The sequence below is a fragment of the Ursus arctos genome, unplaced genomic scaffold (assembly GCF_023065955.2).
Source record: "Ursus arctos isolate Adak ecotype North America unplaced genomic scaffold, UrsArc2.0 scaffold_12, whole genome shotgun sequence".
NCBI lineage: Eukaryota > Metazoa > Chordata > Mammalia > Carnivora > Ursidae > Ursus > Ursus arctos.
Genome location: NW_026622786.1, coordinates 49,973,206 through 49,996,554, shown reverse-complemented (window position 1 = coordinate 49,996,554; position 23,349 = coordinate 49,973,206). Strand labels below are relative to the sequence as shown.

Sequence of the window (23,349 nt, the reverse complement as noted above, 5' to 3'; positions counted from 1 at the left end):
GAAAGGACTGAGAAATTGAACATGGCTTGGCTCAGTTCAAGATTTAAATATACTGCCTGTTCTGATTACCAAAACAACTTGGTTAGGTGTACATTGTTATTCAAACTTTATAGATGAAGAAACTCAGAGTTTAAGTTTCCCAAGGACAGAATGTAGTCAGTAGGAAATATCACATACTTTCGACTTCTGAATGTCACATAACTGTCTGGACAATATGTGGGGAGAGTGGATCATTATAACACAACCATTAGCAGAAGCTACTGGGGATGGTTGGTGGCAAGAGCTACAGTTAATAAAATAACCAGACATCATTTGATTTGGTATAACCTCTGTATCATCATCCCCATCCTGCTTTACTCTTTGCAGTTGACTTTTTTATTTCCTAAGAAACTAAAAGCATTTAGAGGAGAATTTCTATAAGCCATCAACATCAAATCAACCAATCAACCTATCTACATTTGAACTTAAATACTCTTTTTTCCGACAGTATCGAAAGTATACAATCTGTCTATGCTCTAGCTGAAGGCTAAGCCCTCTACTGTGTACTGCAGTCCATGTTTTTATATACTCAAGAATATTGCTTCTGAAGATATTCACACTTCATCAAATTTAACCTTCATACTAGGTTAAAAATTTTCAACCAGTGTGTACAGTCAGAACTTTCATCTCATCACTAAACAGCAGTTTAATAAGACTCTATAGTTGTTTGGTTCATGCCTGCCTAAAGAAACTGAGAAGACACAGGACTATGTTTTTGCTAAGATCTCTTGTAGTGCTATAATTTGATGTAATTCTAATGATAATTGTTAATATTTATAGAGTGCTGTTTCTAGACTAGACACTGTGCTAAACACTTACATGCATTATCCTATTTAATTCTCACAACAATCCTAAAAGAGAGATACTATTACAATCTTTATTGCATAGATAAGGAAAGTAGAACTTAGAACAGTTAAGTAATTTGTCTGAGGTTACATAGTAAATAACACAGTAAAATTCAAACCTGACTTCACAATTCATGTTATTAAATTGTTACAACAATTTTGTAATCTCAATTGCATGCACACTACTGCAGATGAAAGTTTACTATGTCTTTATAATATTTACATACTTAATATCAAAAAATACAAAAACAAAATCGTTACAAAACCCACAATAATTTGTATCTCAATAAGCAACAGAATTCACATTATTACACATCTTTTTAAAAAAAGATCTTATTTATTTATTTGAGAGATAGAGGACAGTGCAAGGCAGTGGAGGGGCAGAGGGAGATGCAGAGAGAGCATCTCAAGCAGGCCTCACACCCAGTGCAGAGCCTGAAGTGGGGCTAGATCTCACAGCCCTGAGATCGTGACCTGAGTCAAAATCAAGAGTTGGACCCTTCACTGATTGAGAAAACCCAGGGGCCCCTATTAGGCATCTTTAAAGAGGAAAAGTTTTAGCATACAGAAACCTTGGGAAAAGATCTAATTTGGTCTGATAATTTTATAGGTAAGGGTATAAGATATAGTTATCATTTTCTGTCCAGGTTTTTAATAAAAAATAGTAATTTCAAATGAAACATTGTCATTTTATAGTACATTACATTGAGAAATCAAGTTATTGAATAATAAGTGTCTATTACATCTCAGACATTATGCATTTATCTTTACACATAAAGAATAGATATTAAACAATTTTGGAGTAAAATATGGAAGAAAAACTGCTTCAAGTTTGTACTTAGTAAAGCATAAATATGAATGACCTTGTATTAAGATGAGAAACATTTATAATTTGCATTTTCTTCCAATGAAGTAATAATGCGTGTGCCACCAGCTTGGCATTTACTTAAATACTTATAAAAAGGGTTTAGGGACTGATTCTTAAAGTTGGTTGAATATTGGAATTGCCTTGAGAGTTTGAAAAATACTGATGCCTATTGATATAAGGTAAGGCTTGAACATGTATTATTTTAAAACTTTCCAGGTGATTCTTTTTTTTTTTTTTTTAAGATTTTATTTATTTATTTGACAGAGATAGAGACAGCCAGCGAGAGAGGGAACACAAGCAGGGGGAGTGGGAGAGGAAGAAGCAGGCTTCTAGCGGAGGAGCCTGATGTGGGGCTCTATCCCACAACGCCGGGATCACGCCCTGAGCCGAAGGCAGACGCTTAACCGCTGTGCCACCCAGGCGCCCCTCTTTCCAGGTGATTCTAATATGCAACCGTTTGAACACTAGCTTAGAGAACTCTTACATAACTAAGGAAGTCAGTCTTCAGCTGAAGGATGCCCCATGACTTGATTTTCAGGGGATATACTGTTATTTTAAGTATCTGATAGGTGTATCTCCCTTTATTAGAAAATAAATAAAGGAAGAGATTTTCTATTTTATTCATCATTGTCTCTCCATATCTGGAATAATAAAAGGCACTTAGTAGTTGCTAAATAAATCTTTTGAATGAATGCATGATTGCCTTATACTTCTTTTATACTACTATCTTCTAGTATATACATGAACATAAGAATGCAAAAGATATTTATTGAAAAATTGAATGATTGAAGCAGTGACAATAAATGTTTAAAGCAAACTGAAGACTTACATGTACATATTTTAAAAACACATACATATATAAATAGATCAAAGTAGAAAAAATATACAAAACAGTGCAACATTTAGCAGAGAATTCACTGAGTTTTCCAATATTCTTCACATTCTTATACTTAAAAACAAAAGTACCCCTAAACAACTAGACTTTAGCTAATATTCATAAGCACATGTACAGATAAAGTTAATTTCTTTTAAAAACAGAATTACAGCTTAATTGTGATAAATGTATCAGTTTTCAAAGTTCAAGTAAGTAAAATTTTAGCACACACCATAATAGCTTTTGCAGGTGTCATGTTAAAAAAAAAAAAAGATTGTTTCTGGTTGAAGTATCTGGTACCACTTTTGTTATTTCCTCTCAGTTGAGACCTATTAATTTCTTAGCAGTCTTACACTGATAAAAAATTACTTTGGTCCCTCTTTACATATGTGTTTTATTTAGAAAAACCTTATTAATACATAGACTTTTTTAGAAGTTAGATTCTTAGATATGGCTTCATTTACCAAAGTTCCACAGGTGTTACATTGTAATTTCTAATTCAGTTAGTATCTTAGACTACGAAACTTTGGTTTTTTTAAAATTAGCATTGGTTGTTTGATTGTAGGTTTGTCACCAAAAAGTACTGCTTCGCTTTCCGTGGTTGGAAATCTTTTCTGATATATCAAGGGATATTCCTTCTGAAACTTAAAAACGTGGTGAGAAATTAGAGGGTATTTTGCATTTATTACCGTAGCTGAACCCACTGTTCAACATTTTATAAGAATTCAGTGCCTTTCTCAAACATGTATTTCAGGAGTGAGGATCCTTTCAATGTATCCTTGCCTTTCCTTTGCTTTCTCATATATGAAAGGTATAATGTAAGATTTTTTTTTTTTTTTTAAAGATTTTATTTATTTATGTGACAGAGAGACAGCCAGCGAGAGAGGGAACACAGCAGGGGGAGTGGGAGAGGAAGAAGCAGGCTCCCAGGGGAGAAGCCCGATGTGGGACTCGATCCCGGAATGCCAGGATCACGCCCTGAGCCAAAGGCAGACGCTTAATGACTGCGCTACCCAGGCGCCCCTAATGTAAGATTTCTTAGATCCAAGTTAACATTAATATTCTAGGATTCTCTGCTGATGTATTCTTCTCCTAAATTCCAGATCTTCTTCCTTTCCATTTGTAACATCTATGAGGGTCATAATGATCTAGTATATTTCATATTTGAGTATCTCAGACCCGGAATTAAACTTGTCAGAATTATGTTGCTACTGGATTTTGATGGAGATAAAAATCCTAAATGGTAATTAATGAGTCAGTAAAAGTTATGTATTATAATCAAAGTATTATTATTGTTTTCCCAGGGTAATCTAAACTATAATCATAAGAAATAAAGAAAGAGTATCTGTTATTATTATTACTTTTATTATTTAAATTTCAGGATAAAGAGTAAAGCCAGGAATGTAGGCTATATACATAGCCTATAATATAGTATCTAAAATCCAAAATATTAAAATGAGAAATTAGATTCTAAATGTTATTAATAATCAGCAACAGCATATTGAAAAATATTACATGATTGAGAACTTGTTCATTCTCTTACCTGTTTTAGTTTTTTCCTTTTCTCCTTTAGAGGCAAATTCTTGTTTTTAATAATATTCTCTAAAAGTTCTGCAATTGCAGCTTGTGAGGTAGAGACTTTTTGTTCATCAAACTCCTGAGCACTAATCTGCTTACAGTATGAATACGTTGGCAAAGGAACAATCAGTCCATCTCCAGGATTTTTAATCTGTTGTGAACAAAATGATATAGTCCAAGTCTATTAATTTTGTTCATGTTCCTATTTGCTAAGGGTTCTTTTGATGGGATTTAGTATCTACTAATTTGCCATCAAACATTTAATACTTTAAGAAAACTGTGTTATGCAGTAGAGTAGCAATAAATCCCAGAATCTAAATCCCAGACCCACAATCTACTAGCTTTGTAGCCTTCAGCAAGTTATTTTACTTCTCTTGATCTGTTTCCTCATCTGTAAAATGGGGATTACATGAGATAATGTATATAAAGTGCTTAGCACAGAATAAGTATTAAAGTCATCCATCATCATTGTTGCCCTTAACCATGTGTTTTATTCTTTTAACTACAAAACAATAAAAATCAAAGTGATGTTTTAATTCATTTTAAAACATTAATGTTCTGACATAGTAATAGTATCCATCTACTGTTTTTGAGGTGTGGGAGCATGAGCAGATACTGTATCATCTGCTGACAACAGAAGGAAACTGTAAGGATAATTATGATAAGCCAGGGCAATATTAGAATGGTGTATATATATGGGAAGAAATTTTGTCAGTGAAATACATATGCTGGGCAGCCAAATATTGAATATAACAGACATCTTGTTTTTGGTTACTCAGTATTCCTTTCCTCCTTCTTGTAATAGTTGCTTCCCATTCCAGCTCCACTATCCTCACCACCCCCCCTTTTAAAGATTTTATTTATTTATATATTTGAGAAAGAGAGAGAGTGCGAGAAGCAGAGGAAATGGGACAAGCAGACTGCACTGAGTGTGGAGCCTGATGGCGGACTCAATCTATCGACCTTGAGATCATAACCTGAGCCAAAATTAAGAGGTAGGTGCTTAACTGACTGAGCCACCCAGGTACTCCTGTCCACACTTTTTTAAAGAGCAGATTCTCCTCTAATCTGTGTAGAGCCAGATTATGGTCCTGTCTCCAATGCACTCACCCTCAACCACCTAAAGGATGTGTATTTAGCATAGATTGGGCCAATCAGAGTCCATGTGAAGAACTTTTCAAATTGGTAGGTAAAGAGGTAGTTCTTTTTTTCCTTTGGATTAAAAATGCAAGTCTGTGACTTAGGAGCTTTAATCAGCTATATGCCCCCTAATCATGTGAAGGAGCCATTTGTTAAATATAGGACCAAAATGGAAATAAGGGATGAAGAGAGAGAAACAGTTTTATTGCTATTTGAGTCCCCAGATTCTGTCTATATTCCTGACTTTTAGAGGTTATTTATATGAGCTAATAAAGTCTTTCTTTTTAATTAGGCTAGTTTGAGATGAATTTGCCACTTGGAACTGACTAATGCAGAGAATTTTAAGATTTACAATACATACATAGCCCTTTTTTAAGTAGTCAAGATGTTTATCCACTGCAGTCTGTAAGTAAGAGGGTACTTGAAGAATTTCCTGGTGATGATCCATTAAGAAAGAAACTAATCTTGCAGCAAGAAGCTCATCAAGATCCACTTCTTCAGCACAGCATAGCACACACCGAGAAAAAGTGTGTGTCATCTAGAAACATATTAAAAGATGTGAATTTAAAAACCTAAGGTTTTATATAAATAAGAGTATCAGTAATTTCTGGGTATCATGCTGAAGTACTGAGATAAAGTGATAAGCAGACTTCAGCTTAAAAATGAGGACAATTAATTACATTCGAAAGGTGAGAATATATTATTCTTTTTAAAGTACTTGTTATTTCCTTAATATAATTCCAAAGGATTATAAAGGGCTTAGCTTTTTCTTTAATTCTGTCACAATTTTATTGGTAAACACAATGGGTTCCATTAGTATATAGATAAGCCACTTAAAGAACATCAAAGAACAATGACTTATTAAATTAACTCCATAAAACACAAACTAGGAGAACTCATAACATGTAAATATTAGTGGTTATGAGGCTGGTACCATTTAGCTTTTGAAATCCTGGAAAACAGCTTTTAATCTTTATTCTGTCAGTCTTTAAAGACACTTAATACATACATTTTTCAATTCCATCATAAGGAGTCTTCAAATCCTGGAATAAATTTTGTGCTTCAAAACTCATTTACTCTCATTCATATCCATAATACCCACTAAATATAAGACACACAAACACACACTTCATTCTAAAATAATTAGTTATCAGAATTCTATTTTAAATATTTAGCACATAATAGACAAGGAACATATTTATTGAACTGAAATATTTTTGGTTTTATTCCTACATGTCAGACATGTTTTCCTCTTGCCTTCCAAGACTCAGTCCTCGGCTTTTTATTCTTCTTAGCTTTGTAGAGCTCATTTACTCTCAAAGCTCCAACTACTACCTCTCCAAATAATCCGCCTTCTGCCCTAATCTTTCTTCACCAGGCTCATGTTTCTAATAGTCTGTTGGATAAATTCCACTTGGATGTCCTATAAACTCAAACTCAAAAACTATAAAACTGAATTTATTTCCTTTCTACTCATGTTTCTCAAAATATATTCCTCTACAAACTTCCCTATGCTTTTTAATAGTGTCACAATTACTCAAGAATAATTCTTCCTCTTCAGATTGGGTCTATCATTGCTAAAGAACTGTCCTTAATGAGTGGAAGAACAGAGCTCAGCTCCAGATTCCTTATTATAAGAAAATCATCTGAAGCTGCACTGAGGAAGTGGCAGCTCTTGAAAAGACAGCGCAAGAGAGAGAGATTAGATACTATTTTAAGAGTTTATTTCCAATCAATATCTGCATAAAATGCTTCCACCCTCTTCTTTTCATGGAGTCTGAGACTGCTTCACAGTAGTTTGTCCCAATTTCTTGCCCACAATGATATGTATCCTAATTCATGTATTTCATCAAATACAACTTTCCCACTCTACCACAATATTTCTATTAATTCTGTCCTTTACAAAGTTACAGTGTCCTTACGGTTTTAACTGTGCCTATAGCTCCTCTTTCTTCCCCACCGAACAGAATTGGCACAAGGCAATGGAGTATGGTCTGATAATCCAGGTCAATCACTATGATGTGGTAGGAGTGAAAAGGCAAAGTGCTCAGACAACATAAAGGTCAGGATATGGAAGTTTAGCATACTGGGCACAAAGGATTAATGCACCAATATTCTGCTACTAGGAAAGATACTTTTAAGAGCCTTTCTATCCCAAGAATCTAGGATTTAGAGACCACAATATCACTCAAGTAGTACTTTTGGATGATTTGCCTTTTTTTTTTTTTTTTTTTTAAGTTTATGAACCAGGGCTTTTTCTTTCCTTAAGAAATCAACTTACCAGTGATCTTGTACCCATTGCATCATGAAGTTGGGGCATATCAACATTTTGACTCATTCGGGAAATCATGCGCATTAAAAGTTGAAGCTTTCTACGATTTGGTGGGGGAAGTAACAAACAACATAACTGTAGTGCATCGATGGCAACCCTCTCTAAATGAGGTTGCAGCAAACCTAGAAGGCAAAATTACACCCCATCCCCGAAAAAATCATCAATGACACTAGTTGCTTTCACACTATGAGCATACACAATTACATAAAGAATAGTTATATAAATACTAAAATAATATTTTAGTACTAATCTCTCTTTTTTTTTTTTTTTTAAAGTTTTTGCCACTTTAAGATTTTATTTATTTATGTGACAGACAGCCAGCCAGCGAGAGCGGGAACACAGCAGGGGAGTGAGAGAGGAAGAAGCAGGCTCCCAGCGGAGGAGCCCGATGTGGGACTCGATCCCGGCACGCCGGGATCACGCCCTGAGCCGAAGGCAGACGCTTTAACGACTGCGCTACCCAGGCGCCCCAGTACTAATCTCTTTTAACTGTCCATAGAAATTTCCACATTCCTCAAAAGCATGGTAGATTCTCATTACTTTCTTCATAACCTATTTTAGTATTAATATCTTTAACCTACTACAAATAAAGTGACTCAGAATAAGTTAAAATGAGGTAAAAGAAAATAAGTGTTTTAGGTAAGTAGAATAAATCTTGGTTATGCCATGACAAAGTCTTTTACAATAAAAACCTTTCCTTTTGGAGGAAAAATATAAAGCAGTTTCAGAGAAGAAAAGACAGGTAAACAAAACAGTTAGTAAACGCTAAAAGTTAATATTACATGCATTGAAAGCATCAACCTTACTTTGTGTGCCAGTCAACACAGAAGAAGCTGGAGGTAAAGAATTTTCTGAAAGTTCTATTGTACTTTTGCAGAATCTTTTATTGATTGTGGTACTAGACTCTCCGAGTTCACTTTCCATAGCTGTTTGCACACTTGTGCTGCCTTGTCCAAGATTTGGTTTCATGATAATTTCAGCCACTGGCATATTGATATAACTATTCCTTCTTGTACTACTTCTTAAAAGTAAACTTTGAGATCTACAAAGCTGTTTTGACTTGCATTTCCCATTACATAACTCCTCTTGGTCTTGAACAGTCAAAGTAGAGGTTCTCTTAAAACCAGCACAGAGTGACTTTTGATTACTTTCCTCTGAATGAAGATTCATTAGGGATTCCTGTTTGGTCTTAGACTCTAAAAACTGATTATTTTGTCCTTCTTTATTCAGAACAGATTGATGGAAGACATTGAAGACCTCTTTACTTGAACTCCCTGGTAAGTCTATAATTCCTTCTAAAGAATAGCACCTTGGTTTGATGTTAGAGGATAGAACATGCATACTACCTAAGCCTATTAAATTATGACAGCTTCCTCCCATTATGTCATTAGTACTGGCTCTTCTATTTTTAAAATTAACTAGCTGCATTTTCTTAGCACATTTTTCTTGAAATCCTTGATCACTTATCTGCAGTCTCTTAGTAGTATCTGATTCTTCTTTGTTTTTGTCTTTATGAAGCAGACTGAGAAGAAGACACTCAGTTGATTTGAAGGAATTCAAATTGTTTAAGCGAAGGATTTTTGAAGACTGTGGATCATCTTGGATTTTATGTATCCCACTGGGTCTATCTGAAACTGTGACGTAGCCACAAACAACTACCAGGAAATGAAACAAAAATTAAGATGCAACTGTGTGACAGTGGGCAAAAATAAAACAAAAACAATAGCAAAGTTAAAAAAATAAAGCATCACTATAGTATATATTGTTAGTATAGTACAAATAGCAGTTGCTTAATTCAGAAGCCACTTAAATAGGACACATGCAACATTCAGTTACAAAGTGCAAGACGAGAGGTTTTCCAACTTGTGATATAAATAACTTTAAAATTTATTTCAACAGTCTAAATTATAATTGAGTCAAATACATTAAAAAAATAACTGGTTTCAGTCTATGAGTATTAGAAAGCTCTAAAATATAAGACAACTATAATATAATAAGACTTATATATTTGGTCTTTGTCTCTAATACCTGGTATACTGCTTCTAAGAGGCTTGGAATTTCCAGAGTGACAGGTGTCTTTTGTTATTCATAATACACCTGTTTGAGTACATCTGAGTTTATGCTAATGAGGTGACTTAGGGTTGGACTTGCTTAAGAAGGTTGGAATTTTCAGCCTACTTCAGACCTCCCTAGAGGAGAGGGGGATTGGGTTGAAAATTGAGTGCAATCACCAATGACCAATGATTTAATCAATCATACCTATGTAATTAAACCTCAATTAAAACTCTGAAGTAACAAGGCTAAGGGAGCTTATGGGTCAGTGAACATATGGACAGGTTGGGAGGATGGCATTCCTGGAGAGGGCATGAAAGCTAGGCACAACCCTTACTTTCATATCTTATCCTGTATACTTATACTTCCATATGGCTGTTCCTGACTCGCATCCTTTATAAAAACTGGTACTCATTAAATAAAGTAGATTCCAGGGTGCTGTGAGTTATAATCAATTATTAAGCCCAAGAAAGGTTGTGGGAACCCCCAAACTGGTAGTTAGTTGGGGAGAAGTATGAGTAAGTCTGAGGACCTCATTTACACCTGGTAGCTGAATGGAGGACAGTCTCGTGAAGCTGAGCTCTTAATGTGTGGAATTTGCATTAACTCTGGATGGTTAGTATCAGGACTGAAGGATTTTGTCCCTAACTTGTGGGGTCTAATCTAACTTTGAGTAGTCAGTGTTAGAAATGATTGATGTGGAGAACTGGTGTTGGAATGACATATTTGAATTACTGGAAAACAACATAACAGGAACCAGAGTATTCCCAAATTTTAAAATAATTCATAGCTTGCCACCTTCATATTTACCTACACCTTTAGATCTTTTAAATGTTGGGAGACTTGAAAATGTTAATAAAATAAATAATAAGAAAAAATCCATACATACCCAAAATGCTTACAAATAATTCATAATATTCAAAGGTAAGCAGAGGTTCAGGGAGATCTAGAAAATAATCTGCTATTGTTCTAAATACATCTCGTTCAAATCCAACATAAGTTGGGTTATTCATATCATTACTCCTTGGCCCTAAGAAACAGGAGGCAAAAAAAAATTGACAAAATGTATTTTATTTTAAATAAAAATTTTAAATATACCTGTAAAAAGTATAAAACCTGTATTTCATGAAGGAGTTAAGCTTAACAAATTCTGTCACAATCCAAAAATTTAAAGAGTTGTGTACATCTCATTCTTTCTCGTTATGTTTTCATTAGAAATCACTGCAAGCAACTACTAGTATTTTGTTTTAATATTTACATACCTGAAAATTGTAAAAATTTGAAATACATTTTTAAGTATTAGAGTTATTTAATGAGATTTTATTGCAATTCATTTTATAAAACAGAATATTTAGATAATGCAAATAATCCTTCCAAATTATCTTTTGTAAATTTACATTTTCATGAACAAATTTTGCCTAACACAAAGCATGCCCTTATTGAATTTAAATAATGTCTTTACATTGCCATTTCATTAGTTTAACGTTCTTGAAAGATTCATTCCTGTTCATTAGTGTTTTACTCAGAAATAAGATCTGACTTCATGTTACAGATGAAAAAAGTGAAACTCAGAGTAACTTGCTTAAGATGAAAGATCCATTGGTGGCAAAGCTAGAATTAGAACTTAGAGCAGTGTTAAGTGAGAGCTAGATCCAGGACCTTGAGGTCTAACAACATTTAAAGTATGTTCCATGGACTACATAATAAGAATCATCCAATGTGCCTATTAAAAATATAAGTTCCTCTGTACAGACCAGAATTTATGGAGGCTGAGCTAAGAATTACTGACTTAGAAATATTTGCTTCTGGCTCACTAATTTAGTAGTTTCCAAACGCTGATCTGGGAATCTTCACTATAAGAATCTTCTGAGGTGTGTCGAATCAACTGAATGAAACCACCTAATGAATCAACTGAATCAGAATCTTTGGCTAGTTTCCCTAGTTACTGTAATATGCACTAAGGTTTGAGAGTCGCTATTCTTTTTTTTTTTTGATTTTCTTATTTGACAGAGAGAGAGAGAACATAAGCAGGGGGAGCAGCAGGCAGAGGGAGAAGCAGGCTCCCCGTTGAGCAGGGAGCCCAATGTGGGGGACCTGAGCCCAAGGCGGAAGGCAGATGCTTATTAAACTGACTGAGCCACCCACGTGCCCCACTATTCTTTCAGGTTAAAATCTTTCTCTTCCCAAACCCAAATAATCTCTCTTACTTCTCTGTCTCCAAACTTTTGTATGTCATATAAATGTGAGCACATGCACTGAAAAAGGATTAGAGAAAACAAATCACACACATTTAATAGCTTAAAGGCTAATATGGATTTACAGCGAGCAAAACAAACATATTCTTAAGGAGGATAAGAAATATTCTCAATATGTAGAGTAAAAAATTTTGATAATCATTATAAATTTTTCTAAGAAAATACTTTTACTAGAATGAAAATACAGAATTTATAGTTAGAGGATCTAGCTTTGAATGCATAGCTCTTTATATTATCAGTAGACTTTCAAAAACCTCATTTTCTCTTCTAGAAAAAAACTGGAGATAATATATTAATCACTGATTCCTGTATGTCACAGGATTACTATAGGGGATTAAATAATAACTACAAGTCTAAATACTACCTTTGGCTAGATATATTGTTAAACTCGAATCTAGTAAATTATAGCTCTGGTACCATTTAGGTATAACATAGACTGGTAATAAAAGAAAGAAAAAAAAAAATCCCTCAACATGGGATGTCAGAGAAATCCTGAAAGTGTTAATTAAGTATCTGAGTTGCTAACCATAAGCCAAGGTATGAGACAGAAGAGCAGTTAGGTGGGGGGAGGTAGAAAGAGAAACTCAAAAATCAAGCTAATGATTAAGATCTTTACCTCAATTTGATAATTAAAATCTTTCTATCACTTACATTATTTACTTTATTGCTATTTATTCTGTTATTTTGTCATATTGACACCCAGTGGACAACAAGGGAATATATACCTATCTTGAACATTATTAATAAAATATTTTATAAGAACTAGAAAAATCCTTTTGTAACAAAACTATCAAAATATAATTTAACTTTTGATGACTTAGAAGCACATATTTCTGCATATAAAGAAATTAGGGTTTTGTACTTGAAGTAAGGTCTCAAATTATAAAAATCAATTATCACTGATCATTATGAAAAAAGCTTGATGAACAAGATGCTAAAAAATGGTTTGCTGATTAGTGAAAGATCATTTTTCTTTCCATAAATATAAAAGTCCCATTAATATATCTGATGGAGTACAAGCATGTTATGAAGCACCTCAGTGTTGAAGCCTTGTATAATGGCAAGGGGACTAAAGTAGATTTTATGCGACTTTATTTCTGATTGAATCTTTCCAGCTTGTAAGAGCTATGTTACCTACAGGTTGCTATTTGAATTCTAGAAGTCTCACTAAGACAACTGATGTAGGTTATACCTAAAAATTCTGTAAGATCCACTAGTCTATGATTTTATGATTTATGAAAACTGAACCATAGATGATGGGATTGAATTATAAAATCACCATCTGCATAGAAAAAGTTAAGGACTCTATTCCACATGCAAGGAAATGTAATCAGTTCTACTAGATTGTCATTTAAACATCAAGAGAAACTGGCATACTCTAAGTTTATCAGGACCTCTATGAATTATTTAAAAAATCTCCTTAGTTCTTATTAAATGTTATGAATATAAAACATATATATACATACATATTTTGCTTGTTTAACTTACAATTTGCTAGGCACTTCATGGCAGATAATACCCAATGAGGAAGGTCATCTATACAAAAAAATATTTACAATGTTTAGTAAATCACACAATTTTTATGATAGTATATTAAAACTTTACACTTACTATATATATAATTATACCCACACACATATATGCATGTATGTATATACATATATAACCAGGATTAAAAATTATTATATGTTTAACAAGACATAAAGCCAAAATAATATTTTAAAATACAAGCTTAAAACTTACAGAGATCTTGAGTTTGATTCTTTCCCAGATACATAAAACAATTTTGGGATTAGTTATCCCAAAATTGAGGATAAACTATTTTGGTGAGGGGTTCATAAATAAATTAATGTTCATCCTTGTCCACTGCTACCATGTTTTCTTTATAGCTATGCTATTTGAATATTACTGATTTGAGTGAGATCTATGATTGAAATGAGCTATATTTGAATATTAGGGTGCTTTCACAGTGAGGCTTACTTAAAATCTTTCATTTGCCACTAACTGAAATATGCTGCATAAAATCTAGTAATTTTTTGACACCAACACAAAAAACATACATACACTTGACTTGAAAAGTTTATGGTTATAAAGAACAGAAAGTTTGAATAAGAGAAAATACTGTTAACTATGTGATTTTAGGTAATGAAGGATGGAACTGGACCAAAGCCATATGCATATGCAAGATGACTCTTAAGTTTTTGCTTTTTGTTCCTACAATTTAAACCTTAAAGTTCTTGCCGACAGAAAGAAACTCAAGTAATGCATGTCAGTTAATTCTATAGGCAGCAATTGATTATAAAAATTGAGTCAACACTTTGAGATTTATTGATACATTTCTTGAAATGTTAAGTTTTGTAATGCATCTGGCTTGAATTATATCCCTAATTTTTCCATCTTAAATCTAAAATCAATACATTGTATAAATATATATAATACAATGCCAGTAATCTTTAAAATATCAGCTTTGAGAGTTTGGGTTTATTTAATTGTATGTTACCTCAGTTTTGCTTATGTCTTGACCTGTGTAAATTTATATGTAACTACGCATGTAAGCTCCAGAAGTCATGGACCATTTCTTTCTTGTTCATCACTAAATCTTTAGCATAATGCCTGATACATTGTAGGCCCTCACTAAAATGTAGTTAATCAATAATTTTAATTATATTTGCATACCTTTTGGATGTCTAACCCTGCCACTTAAAAAATATGCATTAATACCACTTAAGGGCTAAAATAATAGTATGAATAGTCACTTAAAATGATTACTAAAGCACCTATGATAAAACAGTCTCCCCTTGATGCTCTCTCAAAGTATTCTACTTTCTATATTTTTAGTCTCTCTGTACCCCCACTATTGCTGCAACCTATGTTAGCAAGTTTAAAAGATTCCAACTTCTTTTATTGATACCAACCTGATTTGTCTTGTAGTATAACTATTCCATGTTTACTTGTATTGGTCATGTTGTACATTACATATTGAGGAACTACTTGCTTTGGATTTATGAGTTCTTCTAGAGATGGCACACCTAAAATGGTTTGCAGGCTAAACAGAAGAAAGAATACAAACTTTTTTTTCTCCATAAAATAAGAGGAATAGGACATAAATATGAAAGAGTATTAATGGCAAACAAAGCCATCAGAAAATTTTTCTGAAACCAAACTTATAAGGTTTATATTTAGTATCCACTTTCAAATGTATGTATCTTAGTAACCTTGAAAGGATTCCAAAATAAGACTCCAAACTCTAGGTATAACTTTGATTCAAAGAAAAAACAAATCACACTGGAAACATTCTATTTCTACTGTACTAGAACTACAGCAAGAGCATTTATTTTAGTATATGTGCTGCCGAAGCGAGCACAGCAAGAGCATTTATTAAGAAACACATACAGGTTAAATTCTAAGCTTTTTTTTGCATTTGTATATCTTGATAAAAATGTCAAATTAACATTCTAAACACCTCTGGAACTTGGTTAGAGCTTTGTTTTAGCTTACTAGATCAGAATAATATATCTCCAAACTTCTTCAACATCTTTCTGGCTTATTTCTCTATTATCAATGGAGTTTTCTCGATCTTCATTGATTATTTCATGATTCATTTTCTCTATATTTTCCTGGAAAAAAAATTACTCTGGTTTAATATGTTGTGCTCAAATTAAGGAAATATTGAACTGGCACAATTCCTAATATTTTGTAATTTTATTGGTAAACAGTCCACAGTCAAGCTATAAGTTGAGTCTCACCTAAAGAAATAATGTTAACATATGGTAATAGAGCGTTTTGGTTTTGTAGCTGCCCCTACTGCCCTCAAATCAATTTAAAACAAAACAGGCTTAAATTATACAAATACTGTTTCAAGTATGTCTCACTACCATTTTTATTACTATTCCTATGGGTTCTATTGTTCTACCATAAAACAATTTACACACATATTTTTATGGTGCACTGGGTGTTATACGCAACTAATGAATCATCGAACTTTACATCAAAAACCAGGGATGTACAGTATGGTGACTAGCATAATATAATAAAAAATATTATTATAAAAAAAAGAATACAATGTAGGTTAAGAGACTTCAATATTGGCTTCAAATATTAAAGATATATACACTTTTAATGATTTTATAATTAAGTACATGGTAAATATATTTAAACTAGTAATTAGTAAAAGAGATGTTTTACCTGAGAGAAATGTAATCCAAGTTTTTTAGGAGTTCTACGAGATAAATTTCGTAATTTAAAAATGCTATCTTTATCTTTGGAAAAGTTTTCTATGCTGTTTTTTCTCAATTCTGGATGCCTTCGTGGAAGACTTTTAAGCGGAGAATTTGCAGGAAATCTGGTTTAAGAAAAATATGCAATTAAGTAATTTAAGATCAGAAACAAATTTTTAATGCCTATTTATCTAAAATAAAAATCACAAAAGAACTGAATTTATTTGTATTACCAAGGAATGAAGATTCTACATAAACAGATTTTCCCATTAAACCTTTAAAACTATTTTAATAATTTCCTACTTTTCTTAGTACATATTTAACTTTATATCTGGATAATTCAGAGTTATTATTGGGATCAATTCTGTTGAAGAAGAAAACAGTTCCATTTTCTACATTTCTTTAACAAGCTATCTCATTTATATATATTTTCTGATCTTTTTTGACTATGCTTGTTCTAATTTCTAGACCTTGGTCTCTGTTATTCCTTTTGATTATGATGCTTTCCTCCCCTCCAGTATAATAAAAAGTATTTCAAAGACACAAAAAAGTACAGAAAATAATATAGACAACAACCATGTATGTAATCATCAACCAATGCAATTGTTAACATTTTACTAAAGACTTCATTATTATTTTTTTGTTAAATCAAAGAAATTCTTTGCTTATTCTATTTCTTTCTCTCTTTCTGAGGGAAGCCATTAACTCGCAGTTAGTATTTTTATACTTTTGTTCATGTTTTTATACTTTTAATATTCATCAACTATATATATGATTTGGTGTTTTTTCATCCTACATTAAATATATGCATAAGTTTATAGTACCCTCAGAAGTTCTTTTATATTCCACAGTCCTAAAAAATTTTTTTATATTCCTTAAGAGTTTTATTTTCATATTTAGGTATTTAATCCATATATAATTTATACCAAGTTCCCATATACAGTTGACCCTTGAACATGGGTTTGAACACTTATACACAATTTTTTTATAAATGTAGTACAGTATTATAAAAGTGTTCTCTTCCTTATGATTTTCTTAATAGCATTTTTTTTTCTAGCTTACTTTGTTGTAAGAATACATTGTTTAATACATGTAACATATAAAACGTGTGTTAATTGATTATGTATGTTATTGATAAAGCTTCTGGTCAACAGTAGGCTATTAGTAAAGTTTTTGGGGAGTCAAAATTATATGTGGATTTTCGACCATGCAAGGAGTCAGTGCCCCTAACCCCTGCATTATTCAAGAATCAACTGTATGTATGGGTTTGCTTTTTCGGTACTTCGTTGTTTTAATTTAAGCCCAGATAACATATAGGGCAATTCTCCCCTCCTTGTTCACTTCAAAATTGCTTTGAACCTTTATATTACTAAATAAACTTTAGAATCTGTCACATTCTATAAAAAAATTATATGGGGTTTTGAATGAAAATGCACTGAATTTATATATCGATTTTGGGAAAAGTGACTTTTTTATGATATTAAATCTTTTGATTCATCAACAGGATATCCTTCTCCACTTATTACCTTAAATACTATTTTATAATTTTCTCCAGTAAGGTCTTACACATTTTTGGTAAAGTTTCTTTCTAAGTACTTTATAATTTTGTTACCATTATAAAAATCTAGAGGCAGAGAGACTAGTCGAAGAATTACAAAGAATTCCAGGTAAGAGAGAAAAATGATCTAACAAAAAGAACTATCAGGGTGGAGAGAGAAGTGGACAGAGAACTCCTGAAGCAGTATAACAGACATGGTTTGTTAATTAAGTTATATTTAAAGGGGAGAAGAAAGGAAAAGAACCAAAGCAACTATAGGGAAACAGTGCCATTCATCTAGGTATCGATACAAGAAGACAAAATTTACGTTAAGACATGACACTGATTTTTCTGTATGTTATATCTGAAATGCTTAATGGGCAAAAAATGGGTCTAAAGCTCAGGAGATATATTTGGGTTAGAAGTTTGAAAGTTAAAAGGAAAATAGGTGAAGACATGGCAAGAGATTGCCTAGAAAGAGAGGTGAAGTAAAGATAAGTCCAGGACCTTAAGAACCAGTAACAACTAAAGGATGAATAACAGGAAAGGAGCTCACAAAGGTGACTAAGCTGTAGTTAGGAGAGCAAGGATTTGTAGAGTGTTCTACAACATGAACTATTCATATGCTTGTTATTGCAATTTACTTGTACAACATAAATCATCTTTGATACAGAGGTGAGAATCAACTTCTAAGACATTTGAAAAGTACTAATTTTGTAGAGAAAAAAAGCATGGGTTTTAGAATCCAAAGACCTAGTTTAATGATATATGAAACAGAACCCTGTGTGCATGAAAGAAAAAACAATTGTGTTGGCCTGAGGGAGTCAGAAAGGCTCCACAGAGAAAGCTGCAATACAACTGACAGGAGAACAAATGTACTTACTAATCTGACAAATGTCTACATTGTTTCAAGGTAGAAGAACATATTTCAGACATATGTATCAAGATTAAATGAAGCACGGTCTCAGTTTCCTCATCTGTAAAAAGGAGCTAATGCGTATTCTGCTTAGCTAGTCCAGGGATTAAATAAGAAAACATGTAAATCATAAAGCAGGGCTTCTGATACACGGTAAATCCTTAATAAATATTCTCTTTAACCTATGGTATATTCTGTTATTATATAAAGTTTGTTATTATTTATTTTATCACATGTATTCCTACATTATATAAGATTATGTTACTTGAGGGCAAGCTGTGAGAATTTGTCTTGTAATTCCTCAATCTATGAAACTAAAGTTTAATAATGATCTGTTCTTGAAATGTTACAGCTTTCAGAATATGAAGAAGTGATAATATCTCACTCTTTCGTCCCAGTACCTATTTTATTACATACACTATTTAACATTTTAAAATTTTAATTGTGCAGCAATTAACTTTAACCTCTAAGTGCTTTTAATTATACTAAGAACAGTAAGTTTTCTAAAGAAAACGTTTCTTCTGAAGAAGCTGCAATTTTAGAAGTATTACAGAAGTGGAGTTAAATTTTATTGTTAAGTAATTCAGTTTTGCAGTTATTTATTTGTTCAGTACCTGAATAGCTGGCTGTTGTCATCAAGATTTTCTGATCCCCATCTGCCTTTGATATCTTCAATTATATGATTCTTAAGAAATTTTCTCAGCAGTTGGAGAGTCTGTTGCCTTGTAACTTCAGGACCAAAATTGTTATTATTTCTTAATAGGTCATAAAGCCAATCCACTGCTTCTTCTGCTGTAAAACAATTGCCATATTTTTTAAAGTGTTGCCTGTGTTTTCGTAGAGGCATTCCTGCTCGAAAAGATGTGGTAATTTCATTCCACTGCAGAAAGAAAATATTTTTAAAAAATTAAACAACAAAAATTAAATATCTTACTGATCTGAAACAAATTAGACAAAGAAAATTATTTTATTCACATCTGATTACATCATGAACATTCATGAAGAAATCATCTTATTTACTATGGAAAATTTTATATCTTATACTGATTTCTCTTTATCCTACAATTGTAATAATATTTCTTGGTAATAGTTTTTCACTAAAAGCACTTCATGGTCTGGTTGGCTTATTTAGGAAACCTACAAAAATGAAGAACTGCAATGAACCTACATCTTAGTCTTCAATACAGAAAACATTTATTCCTTTTTTTTTAACCTCAACTAATATTAGTAAAATTCTGGTAGCATTTGTGTCAGACACGGCTTTACATTCATTAATTCACTTTCATTCTCACAATTCTATGAATAGGTACTATTATTATCCTATTTTCACATAAGGAATATGAAGCACAGAGCGATTTAATAATTGGACCAAGGTTACACAGCTAAGTGATGAATCCAGGCATTCAAACCCAGTTTGATTGACTCTAAAACCTGCATTCATAACTACTATGCTGGCCAAACAAAAATCATGGCAGGCAGTTTTACTGGTAAAATACCTTTATTTTTTTTAATTAAAAAAAATTTTTTTTAAAGATTTTATTTATTTGACACACAGAGAGAGACAGCCAGCGAGAGAGGGAACACAAGCAGGGGGAGTGGGAGAGGAAGAAGCAGGCTTCCAGTGGAGGAGCCCCATGCGGGGCTCGATCCCAGCACTCCAGGATCACGCCCTGAGCCGAATGCAGACGCTTAACGACTGAGCCACCCAGGCGCCCCTGGTAAAATACCCTTAATGTTGAAATACCTTATATATTTCTTATGTGAAGATTCCAATAGTGAACATAGAACAGAAGGGTAAATTAACTAAGCTTTAAGTCCATTGCATATTGATGTACCTATGTTTTAAAAAGATACTCATATTTTCCAAATTGTCCTCAAATAACCCAAACTTTCAGGTTTGTGGCAGCTGTAACACTGGAGCTCCAAGGTGGCAGTGGTGGTGTAAAATAAACACACCACTCTTTAATTGAAAAATCCTTTATCAGAAGCCAAGAAATGTGATTTGTAACCCCAACTATGCCACTAGTAGCCCTGCTATCACTTATCTAACCAATGTGGCCCCAAGACCCACAACACAAAATTTAAGAGTTGAAAACACAATAACTATTCGTTTCCTCCCACCACACCCCTCCATTTCATACATGTATTTATTCAAGAAACATATTGAGCTGTAACTTATCCATAGGATCTATAGATCACAACACACTTTCACATACAGTATCCTCTTGGGATATCCTTTAAGGTGGGTATGCATTATTAGCCCGACTTTACCAATGTGGAAACTGAGGCTCACGTAAGTTAAGTCACTCTCCTAATGTCACGTACCCAATGGCACTGTACTCTCTTGGCTTGAAAATCTAAATGCACAAAGACATTGTATACGAGTACAGATCCAGTGACTATCAACAGTGGTTCACGTTGGCTATCTTAACTATTCTGGGTTTAGTTTTGAAATGGGCAGCTGTTACTTAGTGCTATTTCAATCGGTAGATCCTGCATTAAATTCTACAGCCCCAACGAAGCTGTCACATTCGGGCTGTCCCCATTCTGACACTACAGAGTAACGGAACTCTTTCTAAATTCTTCTTGAACACTGATGGGGGTAGAAAATCAGACGTGGGGAGCGGCTAAAATCGGAATATTCTATGAATTTCTACTGCACGCCGACAACTGCAGGCACAGGTGTCGCCTAAAAAAGGCTACAGTATGATACGCCATCCCAGGGACGCGACCCTTTGGACTTACGGCTCACAGGCACAGCTCAGACCCTCAAAGAAGGGGAAGAGGCATGTCCCGCAAGGATTTCACGGTGCCTGTTAATTCCCCCCACTCTCCTTCTTAGCGACCCAAGGCAAGGGGCTCTGGGACCCATCTGTCTGCCCAAGACAAAACTACGAACGTTCTCACGTAAAGGTGGTGGCGGCCATCGCTGCGGCTGGCCAGTCTAGTCCTTTCGCGCTGCCTTACCAGTTTGGTGGCCCGATAAGGCCCGGGAGGCACAGTCCGACTCTCCATTCCGCCCGGCGGGCCCCGAGGTCTGTCAGCGGCCGGCGCAGTGCATGGCGGCGTTACGCTGCACCGGGGCTCGGTGGCCCCGACGGCGGCGTGGCTAGGCACAACCGTCGGCCGCGCCGCTGATTTGAATAGCGCCGAGAGCTGCGCTGATTGGCCGCGCCTCCAAGTCACGTGGCGCGCCGCCAGGACCCGCCGCAGTCGGTTTGCGCCGTGTTGCCTTTTAGGGCTACCGCGCGAGCGGCGGCCGGCCGGCACCGTCTAGTCAGCGCGGGGGCCGGGCCCGTGGGACAGGTTCTGGGCCTCACCCGGCTGCCCTGGAGCTGCTTCTCCCTCTTGCGGTCGCAGGCGAGGCGGAGTCGTGTTTCCACACTCAGAACCGGTGAGGCAGTTTAGCCACAGACTGGGTGGTTTGGAGTCCAGCCTTTGGCTTAAGGGAATTTGAAATTTGAAAAGAAAAAGAAAAACAAAACCCCAGGCCTTTTCTACTTGACCCTACAGCATCTCCAGCAGTGGTTGCCTTGTAAAACAAAGCATCTCTGGGGCGTAGCTTTCACCAAACCCCTTGGTTTCGCTGCTATAAAGCTTCCTGGGTCTATGTTGCAATGCTTCATCCTGGTACATCTTATCAGGGGCCGTGACTCTGTTCTCCCCGGTGCAAAAATGTAGGTTATCCCCTCTCCCCTTTAATTCCGTGGTAAAAATGGAGGATAAGAAGATTTCCAGTAAGTACACACAATGAAGGGCTGGGGAAAGGTTATGTAAAACTTGCCAAATTGCTCCCCTGAAGAAAATCTACCACATCTTTATAAGAACCCTGGTTATGTTTAAATCATCACTATATACTTAAAAAATGTCATTTTTCAAAGGACATAAACTAAGTTCTGAACGTTGAAGAGACTTACCCAAAGTCGCACATCTCTCAGAGGTCAGACTTAATACTTTTAATAGACTCTCTATCACTAGTCTGAAACTGATACTAGGAAAGCCTTAGTACAGCGTACTGAGCGGTTGCTTGAGTGATTCGAAGCTGTAGAATAATTAATTTGGAAATTGAACAGCAATTTAGACTTATCAAAAAGGCAAGGTAAGGGAAAGTATTCTAAGGAGGAGGAGTATAATGGTCTGCCGTTTATTTTAGCCATTGAATTTAAGATAATTTAGATGGAGATGCATCTGTTTTCTGAACAGGACCAGGGATAGGGATTTTCAAAAACCACTTGGTAAATGGGAACAATCATCTCAATTTTGCATTGGTGTTAAGGAAAAGTAGAATGATAGATGTTATAAAATAATGTTAACTATTGCTTATCTGGCTTTATGACATATTGTCCTTTCTTTCTTTTGCCTCCTATTTGCATTCAGAATGACATGGAGATGAGAATGTAGAAGCTAAATTCATTTTGCATTTTTGCCTAGCTCCTTAGTTGAAAATTACCTCATTACAGCCTTTGATACAGCTTAGTATTACCTTAGTTTCTAAGACATAACCTGACAGAGAATACAATTAACAGCACAAAATTAATTTAAAATTACAAAGTGTCATCTGACATGTTTTAGAGGGTAGCAGGAAAAGTAAATCCAAACTTTTCATAAGAGAATGGTTGGAGAAGTTCTAAAAAGGCGTGCAATAAGATGTAGGAGTCACATCTTGTGACAGCCTCTGGGACTCTTTTTTTAAGGT

At 34.4% G+C, this 23,349-nt stretch overlaps 1 protein-coding gene across 2 annotated transcripts; it reads right to left on the bottom strand.

Annotated features, from left to right (window-relative positions):
- Positions 1–938: 938 nt before the first annotated feature.
- Positions 939–21,774, bottom strand: DEPDC1 (DEP domain containing 1). Of its 2 annotated transcripts, XM_026497457.3 has the most exons (12): positions 21,621–21,774; positions 19,268–19,533; positions 16,169–16,325; positions 15,482–15,600; positions 14,899–15,029; positions 13,472–13,519; positions 10,618–10,758; positions 8,483–9,331; positions 7,626–7,798; positions 5,706–5,882; positions 4,170–4,355; positions 939–3,270 (listed from the first exon to the last, which is right to left on the bottom strand). In XM_026497457.3, exons 1-12 carry the CDS (start codon positions 21,666–21,668, stop codon positions 3,130–3,132), a joined length of 2,436 nt encoding a protein of 811 aa, XP_026353242.1. In that variant the 5' UTR covers positions 21,669–21,774; the 3' UTR covers positions 939–3,129. The 2 variants fall into 2 exon arrangements, with proteins under 2 accessions (XP_026353242.1, XP_057166556.1); XM_057310573.1 differs by lacking the exon at positions 8,483–9,331 and having other exon boundaries at positions 940–3,270.
- Between the last annotated feature and the right edge of the window lie 1,575 nt (positions 21,775–23,349).

Bases quoted from the DNA above. Each gene is read 5' to 3' on its own strand.
- DEPDC1 (XM_026497457.3), bottom strand. From the start codon at position 21,668: ATGGAGAGTCGGACTGTGCCTCCCGGGCCTTATCGGGCCACCAAACTG. The intron at 19,534-21,620 runs GTAAGGCAGCGC...TTCTTTCTGCAG, and splicing joins CTTATCGGGCCACCAAACTG to TGGAATGAAATTACCACATC. The intron at 3,271-4,169 runs GTAAGAGAATGA...CACGTTTTTAAG, and splicing joins AAAGGAAAAAACTAAAACAG to TTTCAGAAGGAATATCCCTT.